General features: G+C 32.3%; 1 protein-coding gene across 6 annotated transcripts in view; it reads left to right on the top strand.

The window, feature by feature from the left end:
- The window catches only part of LOC106874322 (myosin light chain kinase, smooth muscle), a 145560-nt gene that overhangs the window by 103407 nt on the left and 20025 nt on the right, over window positions 1-22128 (top strand). For 5 of the 6 annotated variants that reach the window (XM_052965923.1, XM_052965921.1, XM_052965920.1 and 2 more), the window contains 6 exons: window positions 3750-3968; window positions 9345-9494; window positions 15199-15342; window positions 16347-16431; window positions 17639-17839; window positions 21341-21682. In XM_052965923.1, the coding sequence (XP_052821883.1) occupies window positions 3750-3968; window positions 9345-9494; window positions 15199-15342; window positions 16347-16431; window positions 17639-17839; window positions 21341-21682 (1141 nt within the window). The remainder of the gene's footprint in view (window positions 1-3749; window positions 3969-9344; window positions 9495-15198; window positions 15343-16346; window positions 16432-17638; window positions 17840-21340; window positions 21683-22128) is intronic. The other variant, XM_052965922.1, reaches the window with a different exon arrangement.

Raw genomic sequence — 22128 nt, 5'->3', positions numbered from 1 at the left:
ATCAGGCGGTACTGGCAACGGCCACGCTCAAAATGGTGCATCTCATGTGCCACCCGCACAAGAACCAGTCCAGGGGCACTGGCAACGATCTTACTTGGCTTGCCGGGTCTTCTCACGCACAGCACATTTCCAAAGGTCTCGGTCAGTAGTCATTGCCTCGGTGAGGCCCAATGTACGAAGGTCTTACCTCACCACCTCAGCCCAGGTCTTCCTGGGCCTACCTCTTCCACGGGTTCCCTCAACTGTTAGGGTGTGGCACTTTTTCACGCAGCTATCCTCCTCCATTCTCACCACATGTCCATACCAGCGCAATGAGATACTCAAAAGCTTAGGGAGACCATTAGGAGGAAAAGGCTAAAGAAGAATTTTAAAATAATCCACAATCACCATGACAATGTGCAACCACATATCTTTAGCAACAAATCAGGCAATTGCCAGATTGGGGTGGTCAGAGGTTCACCATACAGCCCAGATATGATGCCTTCCAACTTCCATCTGTTTGGTCCAATGAAGAATAGTTCTAAGTGACAATGATTTGATGACAAAAAATAAGGTGAAAGTGGGTAGAACAGTACTCACCTGAGTTTTTCAATGAGGTTTTGAACATGAGGTTCAACAGTGGTACAAATGCATTGCCTGTGATGGGGACTGTTGAGTTATTCCTCTAACATGTGCAATTTGAATGACCTATACTCTTTTACTATTTTATTTGTTTCAGTCATTTGATTGCGACCATGCTGGAGCACTGTCTTTAGTTGATCTAATTGACTCCAGGACTTATTTGTAAGCCTAGTACTTATTCTATCTGTCTCTTTTGCCAAACTAAATTAGAGGGATGTAAACACACTAACATCGGTTATCAAGCGATGGTGGGGGGGGGAAACACACACAAACACACACACACACACACACGCACACACACACACATGATGAGCTTCTTTTAGTTTCTGTCTACAAAATCCACTCACAAGGCTTTGGTCGGCTTGAGGCCATAGTGCAAGATACTTGCCCAAGGTACTACCTATGTCAATTGAAAAAAATGTTTGCCACTTTTGATATACCCCTCTTATTTTCAGTTGATATTGAACTCATGAATTTTGTTATTTATTCTGGTTCTGTTTATATATAGCATTTGTTTATAGGCAAAATAAGCTATTGTCAGGTTACTTAAGTTTTATATTTTGTGTATAAAAAAGGAGAACAAAACCATTGACATATTAACCAAATGGATGAATTTTATATTTGAAATGCTACTCTAAGACTTGGTGAGTGTAATTACAATTCATGTTAGTATTAGTGAGAATAAGGTAAACCAAGTTCTAAGACTCCTTTGTCTGATATGATATAACTAACTTGATATTTTAGCAATAAACAAAATTATTGTCACTGTTTTTGATGTAGGTGAAACTATATTTAATTTCAAATTTTAAAGAGTAATCTTTCTCTTCAAATCAACAGTGGCTACTTTGTAAATTAATGTTTCATACTTAGTTACTATAAGGATCGATCATAGTAAGTTAAATAGGAAATTTTCTAAAGTTTTAAGCTTGATTAGATTCTTTTATAATTGAAGTCAACATTTAGTTTACTATTATTATACATTAATCGGAAATCTCATATTCAGTAATTATCTGAAAATGTGTCCTTTGTTCTAAATTTGCTTTTATAGTTATTCAGTGAAATAATTTATATTCTGCTTTAAGTCTTTGGAGTGAATAAGTATTTGAAGCATGCCAAAACTTCTTGTCTCTTTATTTCGATGACTGTTTCAGTTTTAAAAGTTTTGTGGATTATTGTGTATATTGTATTGAGTGAATCAGAAATGAATTAAATTTATGGATATTGTACTAATAATGTTTTGATTGCTTATTTGATAAATCTGTAAAATGAATATGAAATGAATTATATTTAAATGAAATTATTTAAAATGAGAAAGTTACCAAACTAGGTTTGTTACTAAAGTATTTTATCAAATTTCAAGTAATCAAACTATGTGAACGATGATTGCTGATGTTGAGATATGATTCAAATGTTGAAAATGATTTCTATCAGTGTGAGTTTGAATCTGAGCAAGAATATTAGTACTAATCTAAGTACACTTGCGATTCAAAGACAATTGCTACATTGAAAATCTGAAGTTGCTGTTGGTTATATGTAACTATACCTGCATGGCACCTTCATATGAGACATGTCTTCAGACGTAACTTGGGGTTGACCAAAGTTTTGTAAGATTTGCTTGATGGAAATGTGTATTTGTTGGAAAGGTTGTTTCTGTTCTTGCCTGCTTAACTTACCCCTTTGAAAACATATCTATGTTGAAATTCACTGCTTTTGTTTCAATTTCAAAAAAATAAAGAATTTTGTAAAATAACTTTGTTGGCATTTGGAGCATAAATGAACATGAAATTTTGATGGAAAGTTTTAATTTAAATCACTTTAAAACAGGGAATTTAAATCATTAAAACCTAGGTTGCTCTCAAGGAAGTTTGGTATTAAAAAGGTTAATCCTTTGCCTGATTTAATACCATTTACCAGATAAAGGTTGTAGGTGCTAACCTTCTTCCGACTAAGGGTTAAAAATAACAAAAAAAGCTATTCGTTCTACCCTGACATCTAACTTTCTTTGGTGCTATATGTAAGAAAAGACATGTTCCTATTAAATTGATCATTGCTTGGAATAACCTTCCAAGTGAGTCAATAATGCTAGCTCTACAAATTCACTTTAGAATAGACTGGACATATTGAAAAGTTATTTTTATCAGCCACTTAATCAGTATATACAAATATTTTGTTGATGAAATTATAAGTTATCAGGTTTTCTTAAGTTTTCTTCCCTTCCTCCATTTTAAATTTCATGGTTGGACTTTTCGTAGATAGAATCTGTATAACGTCACTCTTGTTGCTGAAGTAAATTCTATTCTGTCAGGTGTTACTGCTTAATAAAATTACAGCTATTTTGCAGTATAACACCTGTTAAACAAATGAGACATTCTTGCTTGCTGGAATGGTGCCAGATGATACATAGCATTTGTTGAAATAACCACATGTGCATCACAGTATATCAGATCTCCAAACAGAGAGTGATTATTAGAAATCATTTTTTAAAACGCATTTTATTTTATTACTACTATTTGTCTGTTTTTTATGAATGTTTTTATATGTTTCACATTTTTATATAATTGCATGAATATTTGAAATGTCCACATTATTTTGAATGATAACATTGACATGTATTTTTATTGACCATTCATTTTGTAGATTTTATTAAGTTCTGGCTATGTTTGGGCATTGCCATCACAGTTTAGGATGCATTGACTGTTAATATTTACTTCTGCTTCCATGATTATTATAATCTGATACGGTTTCATGATTGACATGATCCAATATGGTTTTACATAGTTTAAGGGTATCAGTATTGAAAAATATCAACCTGCTGAAGTGTTGTGATCCCTTCAGATCAGTTTTTTTTTTCATTTTCTTTCTCTCTTGAATTTCTTTCATAAATATTCAGGAATGCCCAAACTCAATATTTCTGTGAAAATAAACTAACTTACATTCTCTGTGAGCTCTTTGATGAACGAGAAATGTCTAGTTTTGTAAAATGAAGTGCAGAGAAGTCGTTGAAAGTTATTTATACATTGTATTCTACAATGCAAACTATACTTTCAATCATGACATTTTGGTACACAGAGTGACATGTTCATTTAAATAGGCTTAACTGCATCCACCCCACAATATACTACTTCCAGGTACACACCCCATTGATATATTCTGGGTGCACAACAATGCAGAAATTGTACCAGATGGAAAGATCTACAAGCAGATCAGCTATCTCCATAATGATGGTACTAGCTTTATACATAAACTCTTAATAGAAGAGTTTCTACCTGAAGATGCTGGCGAATATGTATGTGAGGCATATAATACGTATGGTGACACAGATACCTTTTGCCGATTGACCATTAAAGGTAGGAAGTTACAAGAAATATGCTACTAGTGCTATTTCTGGTGGTGGTATTCAACTTATTCAAGAAAATTAGATAAAGCTATTTATATTAATTTTACTAATAATTAATGGAAACTGCTTGTTTACTAATGCTTTTATGTCATTCTTCATTGTTATAAGTATGCTCTTTCTATTTTATTCTTTGATTCGCAATGTTTATTATTGAAGCAGGGAAAAATAATTAAGATGCATAATCTAGTTGAGCATTTTTAAATACCTTTGAATTAATTACAATTGAGTAATTATTTTTGTTTTGAAAATTCAATCATGGAATAAAAATTAACCAAATTAAATCGATTTTAACTTCAATATAATAAAAAAAAGTGCATATTCTCATTTTAACACATGAATATAATCAGAGCTGTATTAATTTTATTTATGACATGCATTTTGGCTGCAACTTATATATCATTAGCTTGCATTTTGGTTTAAAAACTGAAGTTGTTTTAATCATGTAGATTTTACTCACAAAACTAATGACAGCTATTCTACCTTCTTCACTTTTCAAAGCTACTCATTGAATTGCAGGTAGTACATCTATATAATTTAATAACAGTAAACCTAATAGTACTTTAGTAGAAATTAGTTTCATTTATTGGAAACATATATTAGAAAATGTTATTTCCTTTAATCAAAATATAAATCTTGAAAAATATAGTATTTTATATTTCTAAGTTTACATTTAGCTCCTAGTTTAAGGGCATTGAGAAATATGAAAATAAACTTTTACAAAGTTGCTCCGATGCAAAACCAGCTGAAAATAACAGCTTACTATATATGTATATGAAAATATAAATCCTGGCTAGAAAGATGAACAGCCACTAACAGGAATTGAACCAAACATCTACCATGTCCTGAAACCACAATATCATTACACTCAAGTGATTAACCAACTTTTAATGTATGCATTTATGTGTGCGTACACACACACACACACATCTATATCTATCGCGCACACACACACACACACACACACGTCTATATCTATCATACACACATATCTGTGAAGCCAAGTGAGATGACAGTCTTGGCCAATGCCAGTGTTTTGTAACTGTCACCTGTGCCGGTGGCATGTAATAGACACCCACTACCCTCTTGGAGTCATTGGCATTAGGAAGGACATACAACCATAGAAACTATGCCAAATCAGATTGGAACCTGCTCCCCCAGCTTACCAGTTTTCAGTCAAACTGTCAACCCATTCCAGCATGGAAAACAGACATTAAATGATGATGATGATTATAAATATATATATATATATATTTATATATATATATATATATAATATATATATATATATATATATATATATATATGTGTGTGTGATGATTATACACACATACACACACACACATTGTGTTTTAGAAATTACATAGAATACCAGACCATTTTTACTTAATTTTCTCTAGTTTTCTATCACAGCTTGTGCTACTTCACTGCTATATTTATTTCAGTCTTATTTATTAAATATATATTTTTTATTTCTTTTTTTGTTAACTGACTTTACTATCCAGATAGGAATTATACCATGTAACCTGTCACTTTCAAAGACATTTTTACCAACATCCTTCATTCTGAGGTAGCATGAACACTGGCATACTGGGTTTACTCCAAAGTCTCACTCACGAGTCTTACATGTACAAATATAAAGGCAGAACTAAACTGTAAATTCCTAAATGCTCATGTATTAGGTTCTAAGTATATGTTGGTCTCTCAATTTACTGAGCAGTTGCAGTTTTTTAAAAAATCTATGATGATCTGGAGAAAAATAAAATATCGTTGTCAGCTTTTTAGTTGAGTATTAAATTGAAGATATAAAAATGTTTGTAATTTGGGTACCAGTCATCAGCAAATATTAATTAATGTGAATTCGTTTTATAAAAACAGATATAAGTTTATTACAAATGATTTTGTGTGTGTGTACACACACACACACACACACACATTATAAGAGATTTTTTTCTCCGTGGTAACTTTAGTGAATTTGCCTTTGGAACATATTTTAACTAACCTAAAGTTTGCTCGTATATATATATATATATATATATATATGTATGTATGTATGTGCGTGTGTATATAATGACATACTATTTTAAATTAATGTTTAATAATACCAATTTACCAATGAGTCATATACTTCTTTTCTGTCTTTACTAAAAGTTCCTGACTTTTGCTAACATTTGTCTCATCCTGATATTAATAATATATTAATTTGATGGTAGTTATCTCTTTCTCTCTCTCTCATGTACATTAATATTGTATATAAAATTGTTCAGTTTTTTTGTTTATATTTTCAGCTAAAAGCTTCCTGTTATTATTACATATTGACTTGATTTAGTTATGAAGATGTCAACATAATTAGTATGATCATTATCTTGATATTTTTTTCACATTTTGCTAATAGGAACAAGATTCTCAATGGATTAATTAGATTTCTTAATTTATCAACTAATATATTATTTTCATCAAGATTCATAATTCTTTTCTCTTTGCTTAAGAAATCGTATTCCCACAATAATGTCATTCATTTGTTTGTTTATCTCATGTTTACTGTAAATTCAATATTGAGTTAAGCAATTCTTTCTCTCAAATGTTTGACTACTTTTGTCTTTAAGTGTTCAATACTATTATCATTGGTATCCATTGCTTCTTGTTCCACATCAGTTTTGATGATACTTTACTGAAGAAGCTTTTCAATAAAGTCTTTTGCTTCTTTCAGAATCTCTCAATATCTGTCATTGATTGTATTAAACATTGAGTAGTTCTGACTTACTCTTCTGCTCTTTGTGTAAACAGACTTGACATAAAGACTTTTCTTTATGTAAATAGACTCGACATTAAGGCTGGAGAGGAATTCAGAAAGAGAAAGAATTCATAGATTTACATAGATTTTTATCAGATTACAATCAAAAACAGTTATTGGTTGAATAACATTGCATTCATCATCATCATCTAATATTAAAACAACAAAATTCATAAATGAATGAATGATAGAAAAATAAGTTTTTCGATCATACTCCTCTCATATTCATTAACAGCATGAACAAGGTTGACTTAAAAATAAGACACTGCTATATATCATCATCATCATCGTTTGACGTCCGCCTTCCATGCTAGCATGGGTTGGACAATCTGACTGAGGACTGGTGAACCAGATGGCTACACCAGGCTCCAATCTGATTTGGCAGAGTTTCTACAGCTGGATGTCCTTCCTAACGCCAACCACTCCGAGCGTGTAGTGGATGCTTTTACGGGCCACCGGCACGAGGGCCAGTGAGGCGGTACTGGCAATGGCCATGCTCAAAATGGGTGTATTTTACGTGCCACCTGCACAGGCGCCAATACACACACACACACACACACACACACACTGTAAAAACCCATGTAAATTACGTATTTTTCTCTTTTGCAAAAATACAAATAAACTTAAGGGGTGCATAAATTAGATGAGAAAATCGTTTCCAGAAATTTTTTTGTCAAAAAAAAAGACGTACAAAACGTAAACATTTGTACCAGAAGTTGACTCATTTAATGTCAGAATAGGTTTTTACAGGAAAAAATAAGGGCTTAAATATAATGAAGTTGACTTTTCTTTATGCTGGATGGTATAATGCCTACTTTTTCTGTATAAGTTTAGTAAAACCATTAAATGGTTAACTACTCTTTGAAGTCTGACGTTCATGCTGGTAATCATGGTCTGGGCCACATTTTACATATTTTACTCGATTGAGTAAAGTGTCATCGAAGCTAATGTTTATTGGTAATGAAACTTAATCTGCAATACTTATGCTTATTTATCAGCTTTGTTTTTGTTGATAATTCTTATCAACAACTTTTCCTGTGATCGTGATTTGAGAAGACATACAGCAGTATGCTAAAGATTAGACATAATCTCTTATGGGCAAGAAAAGTAATGGTGGCTGGTAGTATATTCAATAATTATATATTCCAAGAAACTTTCTAATTGAAGAATAGTCATGAAGCAAAAGTAAACGACACTAACATATCAATTTTTATAGCCTCTTCCTCTCTTATGTTGAAGCTACAATTGGTATTCCTTTGCATCGGCAAGCTGCAGAGAGGTTCCAGCCAAGATTTCTAGATGCACACACTTGTTTGTGTGATTTCTAGTGTTTGTAAAATTTATAGTTTTACAGGTGTGGTATGGAAACTTCGCTCTTGTTCTGAGTCCAGTAATAACTGGAATCTAAGCTTCAAATCTGGGTATTAATCATTGCCAATCACTGAAAGTAGGCATATCTGAAAATATAGGTTACAGTAAAAACTAAAACAAAAAACACTTGCCCAAAATACTATGTGTGTGTGCGCATACACATGCACATGCCCACATACATGTGCACACACATACATGTATAAACTCACAATTCCTGGTAGTTAGGGATATTCTAAATATGAATAAAGTTCACCAAAGATGTAACAGTCTCTGTGATTTTAAGTGAAGGGTAGGGTATATTTAGCTACAGGTTGCCACACGTGGTTTATGCCGCAATTGGTGTGAACCACAAATTCCAGGTTAAAAATTCTGTAAATTTGATGCTAAATTTAATTTTTACTTTTGTAAGAAATTCTATCTATCTATCTATTTATCTGTGTGCACACACACACACACACACAGAGTAAACATGTTAGTGTTTACTGTCCATTGTCCCTCACTTCAGTTTAGACGGCACATGTCTATCAACTCCATTGTTATTATCTTAACATCTGGCTCTATGTTTGTGTTTGCTGGAAGATGATGTTGGAGAATCCCTCATTGATAAACATCCAGCATTCAGCAAATATTATGTGTTAGAGATAACAGAATGATATAGCAATGATGTATACTATATTTTTACTCTTTAAATTCAGTTTGAAATATTGTCAATTTATATTGTGCAAGTTTATTTGCTTCGAAGCTATGTATCTTGATACTTTGTACAGATTACAAATACTTTTGCTGTGCCTTAGTTGGTCTCCTTGCTTGTAAAACACCTACATGCTCATATTATACTTTTAACATGTAATGATTAATTTTTTTTTGTTTTTCAGAGTGGCACAAATTTATTATTGTGAAATACCTCTCACTCATAATGGCAATGAGAAGATATTTCTAACTTATTTCAATATAGTATAAGTTTAATATTTTTTCTATTGATACAGTGAAATTTGACACATTTAGTAGAATTATATATAAAATTATAAATGATGCTTTTTATTTTAAGGAATTTTGAATTTTATTCAAGAGATGGATGTTGATATTATTCTGCAGATTTGTGTTATTGTAAATATATCTAATATTGAAGCACGTCTCTATCTATAATATTTGATATAATTACAGAAGGTCGTACTAAAAGCCATGATTCTCCTCAAATACTTGAACTGATCCCAAATGAACTGTCAGTGAAAAGTGGCGAAGCTGCTATGTTTAGTGTAAAGCACACAGGAGAAAAGGTGAAATGGTACCGAGGACGGAAAGAAGTTGAAGCAGGTAATTTATTGCATGAGACTGTCTTGGTGTTGCGTTGCTTCTGTGACATTTATATAAAACTTGATGAAATGTAGCTTTACTCTTTAGCATTTAAACTGGTCATGTCAAGTTCAAATATTCTACTCGTTTTATGTTGAAACTGGCCAGATCCAGTCTCTCACACTTGTACTACAATGTCATTCTAAAACTAAACAATCACATCATCATAATTTTGAAGCCATGAGATAATTATGATTACTTCAAAACAATGTAAATAAATAAGCATCACATTTGACAGAGTAAACTAACTAGTAATGGGTTATCCCTTGTTTTAGAGATTCTTAATAATAATCTTTACACACAGGTATGACTGTAGTTAAGAAGTTCTGTTAGCAACTAAGTGGTTTCATATTCAATCTCACTGTGCAGCATCTTGGGCAAATGTCTTCTACAGTAGCCCCATGGCAATCAGTGGTATGCAGGCATTACTAATGAGATGCCAACTTTGCTGGTGTAGTTGTGACTTGGATGCAAAAGAATCATATTCTCAACGAGTCTTTTATGGCCAGCTTGCTCATGGTAAGTGTTGTGTTTCAGCATTACAGAAGTGATATAAAGACTTTCTGACAACATTGGGCTTGTAATGTTGTGGAGTGAAATTAAACTTTAGATGAATCAGCTCCACAATTTAATATCAAATTACAGCAGCTGCATTTGAAAATGCATATCACATACTTATCTTCATCCCACATGAGACATCAATATTAGTTTTAATCTCATCTGCTCCAGGTTTCATGGTACAGATGAGTTATTAGAAATATTTAGGAAACATGTGGACTGGGAGTGATTTTTTTCCCTTGTATTCATCTGAGCAGTAATATTAGAAATTCTCACTAAACCCTTTTCTACGATAGAAATAAAAAATAAAACAACAGAACATATGCAGAATAAGTATTGTTAAAGTTGAGTAAGGCTCTTTTAAGTAAAACAATGATGATTGAGTTCATATTTTTAGTTTGAAGTGTAATGCATCAATGAATGTGTGCTTGTGTAATCAAGCAAAGAATGTGGTGCTGGATTGGACACACTCTCAAAAGGCCTCAGAACCATTTTACCTGGCAATCCCTCTGGGGGAACCTATGAAGATAAAAGCCAAAGCAAGCCAAGGAATGTCTGGTGACATGACCTAGAAAATGAAGAATATTAAAATGGAACTGGGTTGAACAGTTTGACAGGCTCCAATGCACCCAAACACTGCATTGTGTTTTGGCATGGTTTCTAAGGTTAGATGCCCTTCCTAGTGCCAATCACTTTACAGTATGTACTGGAGGCTTTTTTCATGCTACCAGCACTGCTGAGGTTGCCATACAGCTTGCTAGACACTGAACCCTCTAGGTAGGGAGAAGGGCAGCTTTATGCTTGGAGAATAAGAATGAGAAAGGGTTGAAGTATGAGAGAAAAGGGCTCTGGAGCAGAAAAGTTTCTTCTAGTGGAGGAGCTTCATTACTATTCACATTTTAAAAGAGAGGGTGGGAGTGACCAGGGAGGAGCTGAAAAATATCTTTTTACTTAAGCAACAACACACACTATACTATACTTGCAAACAGAGATGAGATAAAATTGCTAAAACAGAGGTAGTTTTCTTTAAACAATTGATTAGATTTTAGATTAGAGATCTCAACAATTGGATGTAATGTTATGTGCCAAGAACATATATTTGTTGCCAAGGATAATTGATTTTTTTAATTAGAAAGACAATTAAAACATCTTTTCCAAAATTTGAGTTTTAATTGACTAACTGATATTAAAAGGAAACTTTGTATCCAATTTATTTATTAGGTTCTATGGTCAAAATGATATATTTAAGTCTTGTATTTGAATCTTGGTCAACAGCAGTTGGTAGAATAAGGTTTTCAGAGAAATCTGTAGATACCTGTTCTGAGAGCATTCTAACAAGTAACGTCTAGTATCATGGACAAGAAATATGCAACGCCTACAATGTGAGATTTTTCTCAGCATGTTCTTATGTCAGACATGGTCAGAACTCCTGCTGATCTCTCAAAGACAATGATATTGCATTCACTAAAAACACCAGGTGATAGTTTCATAGGAAATAGATCTCCAACAGATATCAAGCTATGGAAGTTTTACTAGCAGTCAGTAAGACACAACATAATAAAGTAGGTGGTTGTTTATAAATATTTAAATAATTTTTTGACAGGTGATTGGCAGGGTCAGAAAAGTTGTACATTTTAGAGTTGAATGACATATTTGTATGTTTTTGTAGATTTGTGTCGTTACAATTTGAATATTATATGTATTATATTTGATGAGAATTAAGCCAGGGAAGTTAGCACAGTGCTTGAGATTGACCAGCATGGAACATTTTTTCAGACTGGCTGTCATATTGGTTCGAAGTGACTTGAGCAGTTTTCATTCAGTGTCTGTAAGCATGTGGAGGGGAGACAGGATGAGAAAGATTTTAAGAGGGTTGTGCGTGTGAATACTGAAACTGGAAACAAAGCAGGCAGCATGTATGGTGATGTGACTTTACTTGCATGAATGCAGCTTATGAAAAATATGTTTCCTCTATTGTGAAACTTATTTTTTTTATATTTCTGAGTTTTTAATCTATTTATACTTGTATGTTCCTCATTTTTATTCATTTAACCCTTTGGTTACCATATTTTTGCTGAAATACACTGCCTTTATTCCAATTAATTTTGTAAATAATGAAGAATTTAGTAAAATAACTTTGTCGTTATTAATCTGGTGTTTGGAATTTAAATAAACATGAAATTTTGATGGACAGTTTTAATTTAAATCACTTTCAAACAGCAATTTGCATCATAGAACCGGGGGCAGTCTCAGGTGGATTGGTATCAAAAGGGTTAATGCATCAGTACACTATTTTTGTATCAAAAAACAGCACATTTTGATGGCTGCTTTTTTTTCTTTTTCTTTTGTTTTTTGCATGACTTTCTAGTTCATGAATGCTAAAATTATCAGGAAAATATGAATTGATTCAAAATTCTAACATTTGTTTATGAAATCTATTGTACTTTCTAAATTTATGTTTTTGCGAAAATAAAAGTTACTCCACTAAGAGCTAAACATCTTTTAATCATTCATTAGTGATTGAAATTGCACATTTAAGCATTATTGCTTGTTTCAGTCAATTTAATAATTACTTTGTTAGTCTATTAATATTCTTTTAAATATTATGTGGGCTGGTTGATTTGGTAAAAAATTTGTTAGGCAAAAATATCTTAAGCTTTATGTTTTGATTTCAAATCTCATAAAGTTAAGTTTGTTTTCCATCCTTTGGGTGTTAATAACATAAATACCAAACTCCGAGGTTGATACTGTTGCCTGCACCTACCTATTCCTCAAATCTGAGGCAGTGTCTTTGTGAGAATTCAGTATTACATTACAGCAAAGTTAGCTGGGCATCAGTCCTCTTAAAAGAACTTCTATTCATTTATTAGTCTAGCATATCAAAATGATTTGCTGTATCTTCATTCCTGTAAATCTCAAAGTCTGATAATAGTGTTCAGCAGGATTGTCAAAGTGGGTCATATAGGATATCCTGCTGACTTGTAGAATTAGTTCTGTTCTTATGAGCTTAGCATCCTTTTACTAATGTTTATAAATTTTCTCTCATTACTATCATTCATGTCTTTATCATTCATGCTTCTTTCTCCCACTCTGTAAAGGGACTAATGAGCGAGCAGAGAAGTGGGATTCTTTGATCAAACAAGGACATGGCTACTTCTCTAATGCTGGTGTCATGAAAAATGCACCCAGTATACATTGTAAAGTATGACATTGTGATGGCTTTTAGTCTTGTTGAGAACATGACAACTCTCTATTGCTGGTGCCTTGAAAAAAAATACCCAGTACATATTGTAAAGTGGTTGGTTTTAGGAAAGGCATCTTGCCAAGAAAGCCAGCCAAAAATGAAATGTGAGAAAGTTGAAACCTCCCTCCTGATCTGTTTTGATGACCGGTACACCTGAGTACATGTTGACTCTGACTGTGATCTCTTGTAGTTTCCAGCATGGAAACTAGACAATGATGATTTGAAATTTTGATTTTGTATTAGTGGCCTATAAGTTAAGAAGCTTAGTTTGTAACCACAAAGTTTCAGGTTCGATCCCACCTCATGATATCTTGGACAATTGTTTTCAACTATAGCTTTGGTTTGACTAAATTTTTATCAGTGAAATTTTGTAGACAAAATGTCCATTTAGATATATAACTACCAATGCAGGTGTGACTGTGTGGTTGAGAAGCTTGCTTTCTAATCATGTGGTCTTGGGCTCAGTCCAACTGTGTGTCACCTTGGGCTAGTATCTTCTATTTAGCCCTGGGATGTCCAAAGCCTTATGAATAGATGGAAATTGAGAGAAGCATGATGTGTGTGTGTGTGTGTACATATCTATATTTTGATATCTTGTGATGGTTTTAAATGAGCATCAGTCACACAAGTGTTGTTGTTCATTTTCTGTCTTTCATGGGGAAATATTATCTTGCCTGTAAACAAGTGAGGTTTGACTAAAGGAAGGGTATCCAGTTGTTAGAAATCTGCCTCAACAAATTCTGTCTGACCCATGCATGCATGGAAATACAGACATTAAACAATGCTGACAGGAATGGTTAAATAATTAAGACTGTCAAAAAAAGAAAAATATTTTGTTGCATTTTTTTGTATCCTGGTTACTTCTCTTTAGTCCAAGGTTATTAAAATTCTGAGGTCAATAAAACTAACTAAAACTCTTGAAAGCTGTGCTCCAGTATGGCCACAGTCCACTGAATGAAACCAATAAAAGAATAATAGAAGAATCTATATGATTTCTGTCTGTCTAAGCTTCTTTTTTAAGTGTTGATTGAATATTATGAAAACTGACTTACGACTGACATCTGTTTTAAGAAATTTTTATTTTTTTATTTTTAAAAGCAATGGTTTTCATCTTCTTTTGTGAGGTATTGCATTCTTATGTACTCATATATTTGTTGTGAATAACAGTATAAAGCAATATCAATGAGCAAGATGGATGAATATGTTAAACATCTGAACTGTCATGTTTTATGTTGTTTAACTGTCTTGTTTTAATGTATTATTTTTTAGTGAGATGTCATGTATTAGGATAAAATAGTTTCTGTCTGATGCAGTATTTGTGTAGCTCTAGATATTAATGTGTTATGTATGGAGTGTACTGGGCTTGGAACAATGGATGGTATTATTGAAATAATTGTTTATTTTGTTAGTTTTACTTGTTTGTTTCCTGTCAGTCTTTGTTGCTAATATAGTTCTTTTTAATCAAAAAAGGTAATCTTTTTGTCAACTTAATATCTGAGTGTATAGTATTACTTTCTTTCTCTTGTCAACTGTTTTGATTAAGCTTTACTGTCTGTGTGTGTATGTGTGTGTATGTCTGTCTATGTATGTATGTTTTGCTTTTAAAACTATTTACAAGTTTTCAATTTGTTCTGAATTCAAATCCATCCAAAAGTTTGTCTTCTATTTGTGATTGATAAATAAAGTACCAAGCATGTATTGGAGTTCATTAAATTGCGTGAAGTCCTTCCACCACGAATTTGTAGTTGGCCTTTTGCTATATAAGAACTCATTGTTCATCTTCAATTTGATCTGTGTATTTCTTTTTAAAGTAAACTTGTACCATTTCATTGTATATTGTTTCTATTCTATACTCTATTGTAGATGATCGACTTATAATAGAAAATAAGCCTGGTTTTTGTGAATTTACAATTCAAAACACTCTACCAACTGATAGAGGATCCTATAATGTTGTTGTAACTAACAAATTGGGCAATGACAGTGCCATTGTTAAATTGGTTGTTGAAGGTAAGCATATAATCAATACTCAGAGAAAACATGGCATCTGAGCTGAGCTAGAACATCTAGAGAACACGAAGGGAAAGTAGTGGACTTGATAGACTTGTATCAATAAATTAAAATTTTGGATGGGCTTTAATAATAACACCTTCATTTTTTTTTTCTTTATCAAAGAGAAACAGTAAGGAAACATTTTTACAAATTTCACTGTTTCGTTCAACACAAGAAATTTTGATAATATTCTAAAATGAAAGAAAGAAAAAGCATTTTTGTTTTTATATTATAACTGGAGTATTTTAAAAGAAAAAAAATAATTTACAAAAGTCACAAGTGTCATTTATCTATTTCTTTTTCCTGATTGATAGGCCTAAATTACTGGCTTAATTACTCTTCACAGACATTGCTTTTTAGTCTTGTGCAATAAATTTTAACCAGAAAACAAGTTTTATGTTTCCTGAGTAGCTTTTTGCTTTGTAATGAAACGCCATTGTGTTTTGCCCTGTTATGTTATGTTGTAGAAATATTTTTTACCCACCAATTTTTATGTCGTTTATGTTTTTCTGCAAGCTGCTGTTATTACACAATTTGTTATATATTATTTTGTTATTATTTAAATCACGCATTTATTTTACCTACTTCATTCTCTTCTTATTTGGACTGCTTTAATTGGCCACTGTTTAATATTGCACTTATTACGAGTTCATTATAACTCCTTAGAAATAGCTCAGACAGTGATATTACAAATTTCTTCCCTCCTACAATCATATACAAAATTAGTGATAAAATGTGAACTCTGTAGAAAATTTGTAGAGATAAACCTAAAATGATAACCTTGCACTGCTTGCAAAGAAAAATAGTGTCCTTTGCTAGCAATTAAAATGTCGATTAATGATGACTGAATCTAAGTTAAAATGTTTGTGTATTGTTTCACTGTTGTTGATGTCTGTCCTACTTTTTTATTAAATGATGTTGAAATTTCAAAAAAAAAAAAAAATTTTCTTTCCTTTATACAGATGCATCAATATTTGATCATTTAAATGTACAAATTTCTACTGCTAATTTCGAAGATTTTTACATTCTAAAAGAAGAAGTTGGTAGGTAAGTGTAAATATTTTTGATTTTAATATTCCTTTATCGAGGAGTGGACAGCATGAGACCTGACTCATCATCAGGTGAGCTGTACTACTAAAAAAATTCAAGGTAATTTTTCAATAGGCATGCCATTCAGAAATTACCTCAGGCCAGTTTGCTCATGACTGGTTGAGAAGAACTGTCTTAAACTTATTGACAGAATTTGTTTCATTTAAACATTTTTGATTTGATAATTATAAAGCTGTTACGTTCTTATGAAATAATCTTCCTTGATCATTATCATCATTTAATGTCCACTTTTCCATACTTTCATGAGATAGAATTTGTTGTGGCAAATTTTCTAGAGCTGGATTCCCTTCTTGTTGCCAATCTTCACCTGCTTCCAAATACCCTATAGCCAGACATGTTTTCATGGAAGATTGGAAATAAAGGCCATAGGGTGACACTTGTTTATAACTTATGTGAAATCTAAACAAGGAGACAGTAACATGCACTCATTCACACATTTGGTTTTGTCTACCAAATTCACCTGCATGATATTGGTTGACCCAAGGTTATAGTGGCAGACACTTGCCCAAAATGCCACACAGTAGGACTGAACTCAAAACCACATGGTTCCAAAGTGAGCTTCTTAATAACAGCCATACCTGCACGTGATTGGGGAAAAAGAAAAAGAAAAAGTCATCCTCAAATGTTTGTTTCAGTTTATAGATAGCTTAAGTATTAAGTCTTACTCAGTGTTGCTGACTTTATTTATCTCCAAATTCTGTTTATATGAGGCTGGTCTAAATATGATACAAATTTCTTTTATGTTGCAAGGGTCCAGAATATTTTGATATTATCTTCTATAAAATTCTCTTTATCTGAACATGTATTTGAGTGCTATACTTAACTATAGAATGAAATTGAAGACATAATCGGAAATCTTTAACTTTATGAAATATGGTTTAAGTGTTATGGTTTAAACAGCTTTAACTATGAAATAAAATCACTGACATAATTGAAACTCTGAACATAATGAAACAATATTCTGAAGATTAATAAATTTATTCATTAAATCAGAAATAAGAACATATCAAAATGTAAAATTTCCATGGATCTTGCCAGTATTTATAAATTAAATAACTTTTAATAAACCATATGAATGAACGTTTTTGAAAGATACAATTATTTATTTTAACTTCTTTGATATACTCATATTCTGTATTTTAAGTGGCCGTTTTGGAGTTGTTCACAAGTGTATTGAGAAATCATCAAACCGGCTTTGGGCTGCAAAAATTATCAAATGTAAAGAGAAAAAGAAAGCTGAATTTCGCAATGAGATTGAGATAATGAAACATTTAACTCATCCAAAAGTCCTAAGGCTTTGGGATGCTTACGAATCTCCCACTGGATTTGTAATTGTCACTGAATTGTAAGTATTTGAGTTTATTATTTTTATTTGTTGTTCTATGGTTTATTTAACCCATTTGATGCCAACCCATCCAAGACCACCCTTGCTTCCATGATACAAACTTCTTGTTTCAAAGTTATCTAAATTAAAACTTGCAATCAACATTTCATGTTAATTTATGTTTCTAATATAAACTTAATAATGATAGTTATTTTACTAAATACTTCATTATTTCCAAAATTAATTGGGGAAAAGGCTGTGTATTTCAATAGAAATATGGGAACAAAAGGGTTGATAATTTAATTTGCTAATTTAATAAAATTTTCTATTTGCTTTTTCTAGTTTCAATTCCTGTTTCAATGGGTTCTATCCATGTTTTCTGGAAAGAAATATTTTAAAAGCAGGAAATTAAACAAAATACTGACACTTACTTAGCTTACTTCTTTCACACAAACACACACACACACACACGCACACGCACAAAAAGTTCATGTGTATTACATCTTTATTTTCTTCTATATGCAGCATTAAATCCAATTGTTTCAACTCTGTAATATATCACCTGTGGAATATATTGTACAATAGTTAGATTTTAATTAACTACATAACTTTTACTGATGTTAATATTGGAACTGAGAAAATATGTCTTCTAATTAAAAGATCTCACCTACCCTATTAAGTATTTTCCTACAAGACTATTATTTCATGAAAACTAATTTCCTTGTATTTGCTTTATCAATACACTGCTCTTAGAGTATGATATTGCTATGATTTTCAAAGGATACAATATCGCCTGTTTCTCTCTGTGGAATATACAGCTTGTTTTATAAGCCATGTAAATTTTTAAATAACTATCATTGAAAAAAAGATTTTCCTTATCGAAGTTTATTAAAATTAGCAGAATTCAGAAATGTAATATAAATATTAAATTGAAGATCAGTGTTATATAGAAGGCAATAGCATTGATGATTGCATGTTAAATATATAAAAATAACAACAAAAACTAATAATGAAATATTACCTTAATAAATTCTAATTAGCCCTTGCATTTTGAGTTAAACACTTCTTTACAAAGACTTTAAAGAATGAAAGATGAACTTAAGTTTCCATTCTGTGAACATGTTAAATTTGTGGATTTGACACGTCAACATAATGGGCATATAATCTATATATAGCTCTCTCATTCTTTAATTTTTGTAAAAGAATTTTTAACCTTAACTATCAGGACTAATTAAATTCTTTTTATGGTAACTTTTCTATATCTTTAATATATAATGTTTTATCTACTTTGCTGTTGTCTTCTATAACACACTGATTTTTCTACGTATTTCACAAATGTTCCAAGAAAGCTACAGTATTCTTATAAATATTAAAAATCTTATTGAAAAGATATTTGGAATCTTTTTCAATTCTAGTAATTGTCATTTATAAGGATTGTGTAGCTACTTTAAAAAGTTTCAAAACTAAAATTGTTGTAACTTTTTTAGTTGCTTCAAGAACTGGTTAGATTTTATCTAACTCAGACTTTAATAGTTTGTTTATAATAACTTGTCATGTAGAGTGGGTTTCTTGAAATTACTTATTTCATCAAAGATATGTTAGACACAAGGATGGCTGTGGTTAAGACATCCACTTCCCATTCATGTGGTTTCAGGTTCGATCTCAGAGTGGATTTAGTAGGTGAAAATCTGAAGAAGCCTATTCTATACATACATGTGTACTAATGTGTGTGTGTGTGTGTGTGTGTACATTTGCCCTTCTCTGAAAATTACTCAGCTATGGCTGGTGATGTTACTTTCACCCTCTGGTTTTGCACCTTTAAAACATTTGGAATATGATATCCTTTATTTGAAAAACAAGTAAGGATTAGTGACAGGGAGGCAGTCAACTTGTGAAATCTTTGATAGTATAGTCATGAAACCCATGCTAGCTTGGAAAATCAGGTGTAAAACAAACGAACATATTGATTTTCCCCTTGTTTTATGAGTGGCATTGTTATTGTTAGTAAGCAGGGTCATTCATGGTTGAGGTTTTGTAATTAATAATTCATCACCAGTACTGTATGTATTTCTGCTTTAGTCTACCTCCTTGTAAAGAGATACAAGACTAATGTTGGTAGCCGAAGAATTGTGTATGACAGGTGTTTTGTTAACTTTCTGAGCAATTAGTTCAGATCCTTTCATTGCTAAATCTATGATAGACTAGAGCTGTTATCAAAGGTGGGAGTTATCTTTAATTTTTTTTAACATCTTAAAAACTCCTTAGGTTCTTCCACTTCTACTGTTAGGTCCAATAAGTTTACCTTCGCTACCTCAAACCCATCTCACATGACAATCTGTCAGTACCTCAAATCCATTTCTCACTTTATATTTGTGTTGATTGAATTATGGGAAATATAATGAAACTTTATTATTATTGCAGTAGCACAATAAACATTATTGTGTTATGAAAAAGATATTTGTAATAATAAAATGTTAACAAGAGCACCCAGAGAGCTCAAACCTCCGCCAGAGAATGCAAACCTTCTTCAGTATTTTTTCTCTATATCATTTAATATCCTCTCTATACAACTTGTCATGAACATAAAAATTTTGTGTCTCCTTTCCATGTTTGTATGAGTTAGACAGTGTGTGTTCTTGGTGAGAGTTACTGCCTTCACAGATGGGTTAGAGGACCATGTCTCACTTAAATGTTTTAGCTTTGCTTTGGTTCTTTGCCTGGCTACCCTTTTAATTACCAACTACTTTATAAGTGTATTGGGTGCATATTACTGTGACACCTGCATAGTTAAATCTATGATAGACCAGAGCTGTTATCAAAAATGGGAGGTATCTTATATCCTTCACTAAAGGTTCCACTTGACACTATGTTGTCTCTGTTCACTTGTTAGCCATTTTATAGATTATGCTGAGTACATCTTATCATGGCACCAGCTCTAGTGAGGTTGCCTTGCACCATGCACTGCTTAACAGAGTTCCTCATTAATCTATGATATGCTTGTTCACTCAAAGTAATGTACCTGTGAAGATGAGTAGTCAAGGAAGCGATAAGAATCAGGATGTGGAGGAGCTGATGGTTGCAAGTTTGTGATTGTAAAAACAGAGTGCAGGGGAGTGACTGTGATGGACAGATGACAACTAATTCTTTTACTCTATATTATATCATTGATAGATATATTTTTTTATGATTGAAGCAGGATTCTTTAAAAATATATTTTGTACACCAATGTGTACAAAATAATGTGTATACGAATGTGGAATGGCTCTGGCTGTAATGGTGGGTCTCAGAGAAACTTCTCACAGAAATTTATCCATTAACATAGTGTCATTCATCCACTGCTGTTCTGAGTGAGCTCTGTGTCTTTTAACTAAGTCTTTTTTAAGATGTTTCTCTGACAGAAACTTCTTCAGCCATTTCATGTTTGTCTACACATAAATATTATATACACTAGTATTTTAATCTAAGGCTGTTTCAAGCACATATATTAATTATATATATATATACATTTTTTTTTTGTTCCAGTGTTTGTGGAGGAGAGCTTTTCAAACGTATTGTGGATGATGATTTTGTACTAACAGAGCAAGACTGTGCACATTTTGTGCACCAGATCTGTGAAGGCGTCTGCTACTTACATGATAAACAGATTATACATTTGGACTTAAAACCAGAAAACATCTTGTGTATTGCTAAAAGCAACAATTTTATCAAAATAATTGATTTTGGCTTGGCACGAAGACTCCAGGTTGGTGACAGTATCAAAGTATTATTTGGTACACCTGATTTTATAGCACCAGAAGTTGTAAACTATGATGAGATTAGCTTTGCAACAGATTTATGGAGTCTTGGAGTCATCTGCTATGTGCTGTAAGTTTTTTGTTTTTTTCTTTCTTTCTTTGTATTTAATATGACTATTAATTTTGTAGTCGTCGTTGTTATTATTGTAGTTGTTGTTAAGGTGGTGAACTGGTTGAATAATAACCAGACTAACTGCTTAGTAGCATTTTTTCCAGCTTTACTTTCGGAGTTCGAATGTTGCTAAGGTTGACTTTGCCTGTCATCCTTTCAGGGTCAATAAAATAAGTACCAGTTGAGTATTGGGGATGATGTAATTGACAAGCCCCCCCCCCCAACCAAAATTTCAGGCCTTGGGCCTATAGTAGAATGAGTGATTATTTATGTCTTAGGTTCCAATTATTTTAAGTTTAAAATATTAAAATTAGCTATATAATTTGAATCTTGTTTAATTTTGCAATAGGCGCAGGAGTGGCTGTGTGGTAAGAAGCTTGCTTCCCAACCACATGGTTCCAGGT

Source organism: Octopus bimaculoides, chromosome 2 (genome assembly GCF_001194135.2).
Source record: "Octopus bimaculoides isolate UCB-OBI-ISO-001 chromosome 2, ASM119413v2, whole genome shotgun sequence".
NCBI classification, from domain to species: domain Eukaryota; kingdom Metazoa; phylum Mollusca; class Cephalopoda; order Octopoda; family Octopodidae; genus Octopus; species Octopus bimaculoides.
Note: the sequence above shows the minus strand (reverse complement) of the source record. Positions and strands in the feature narration are given on the sequence as shown.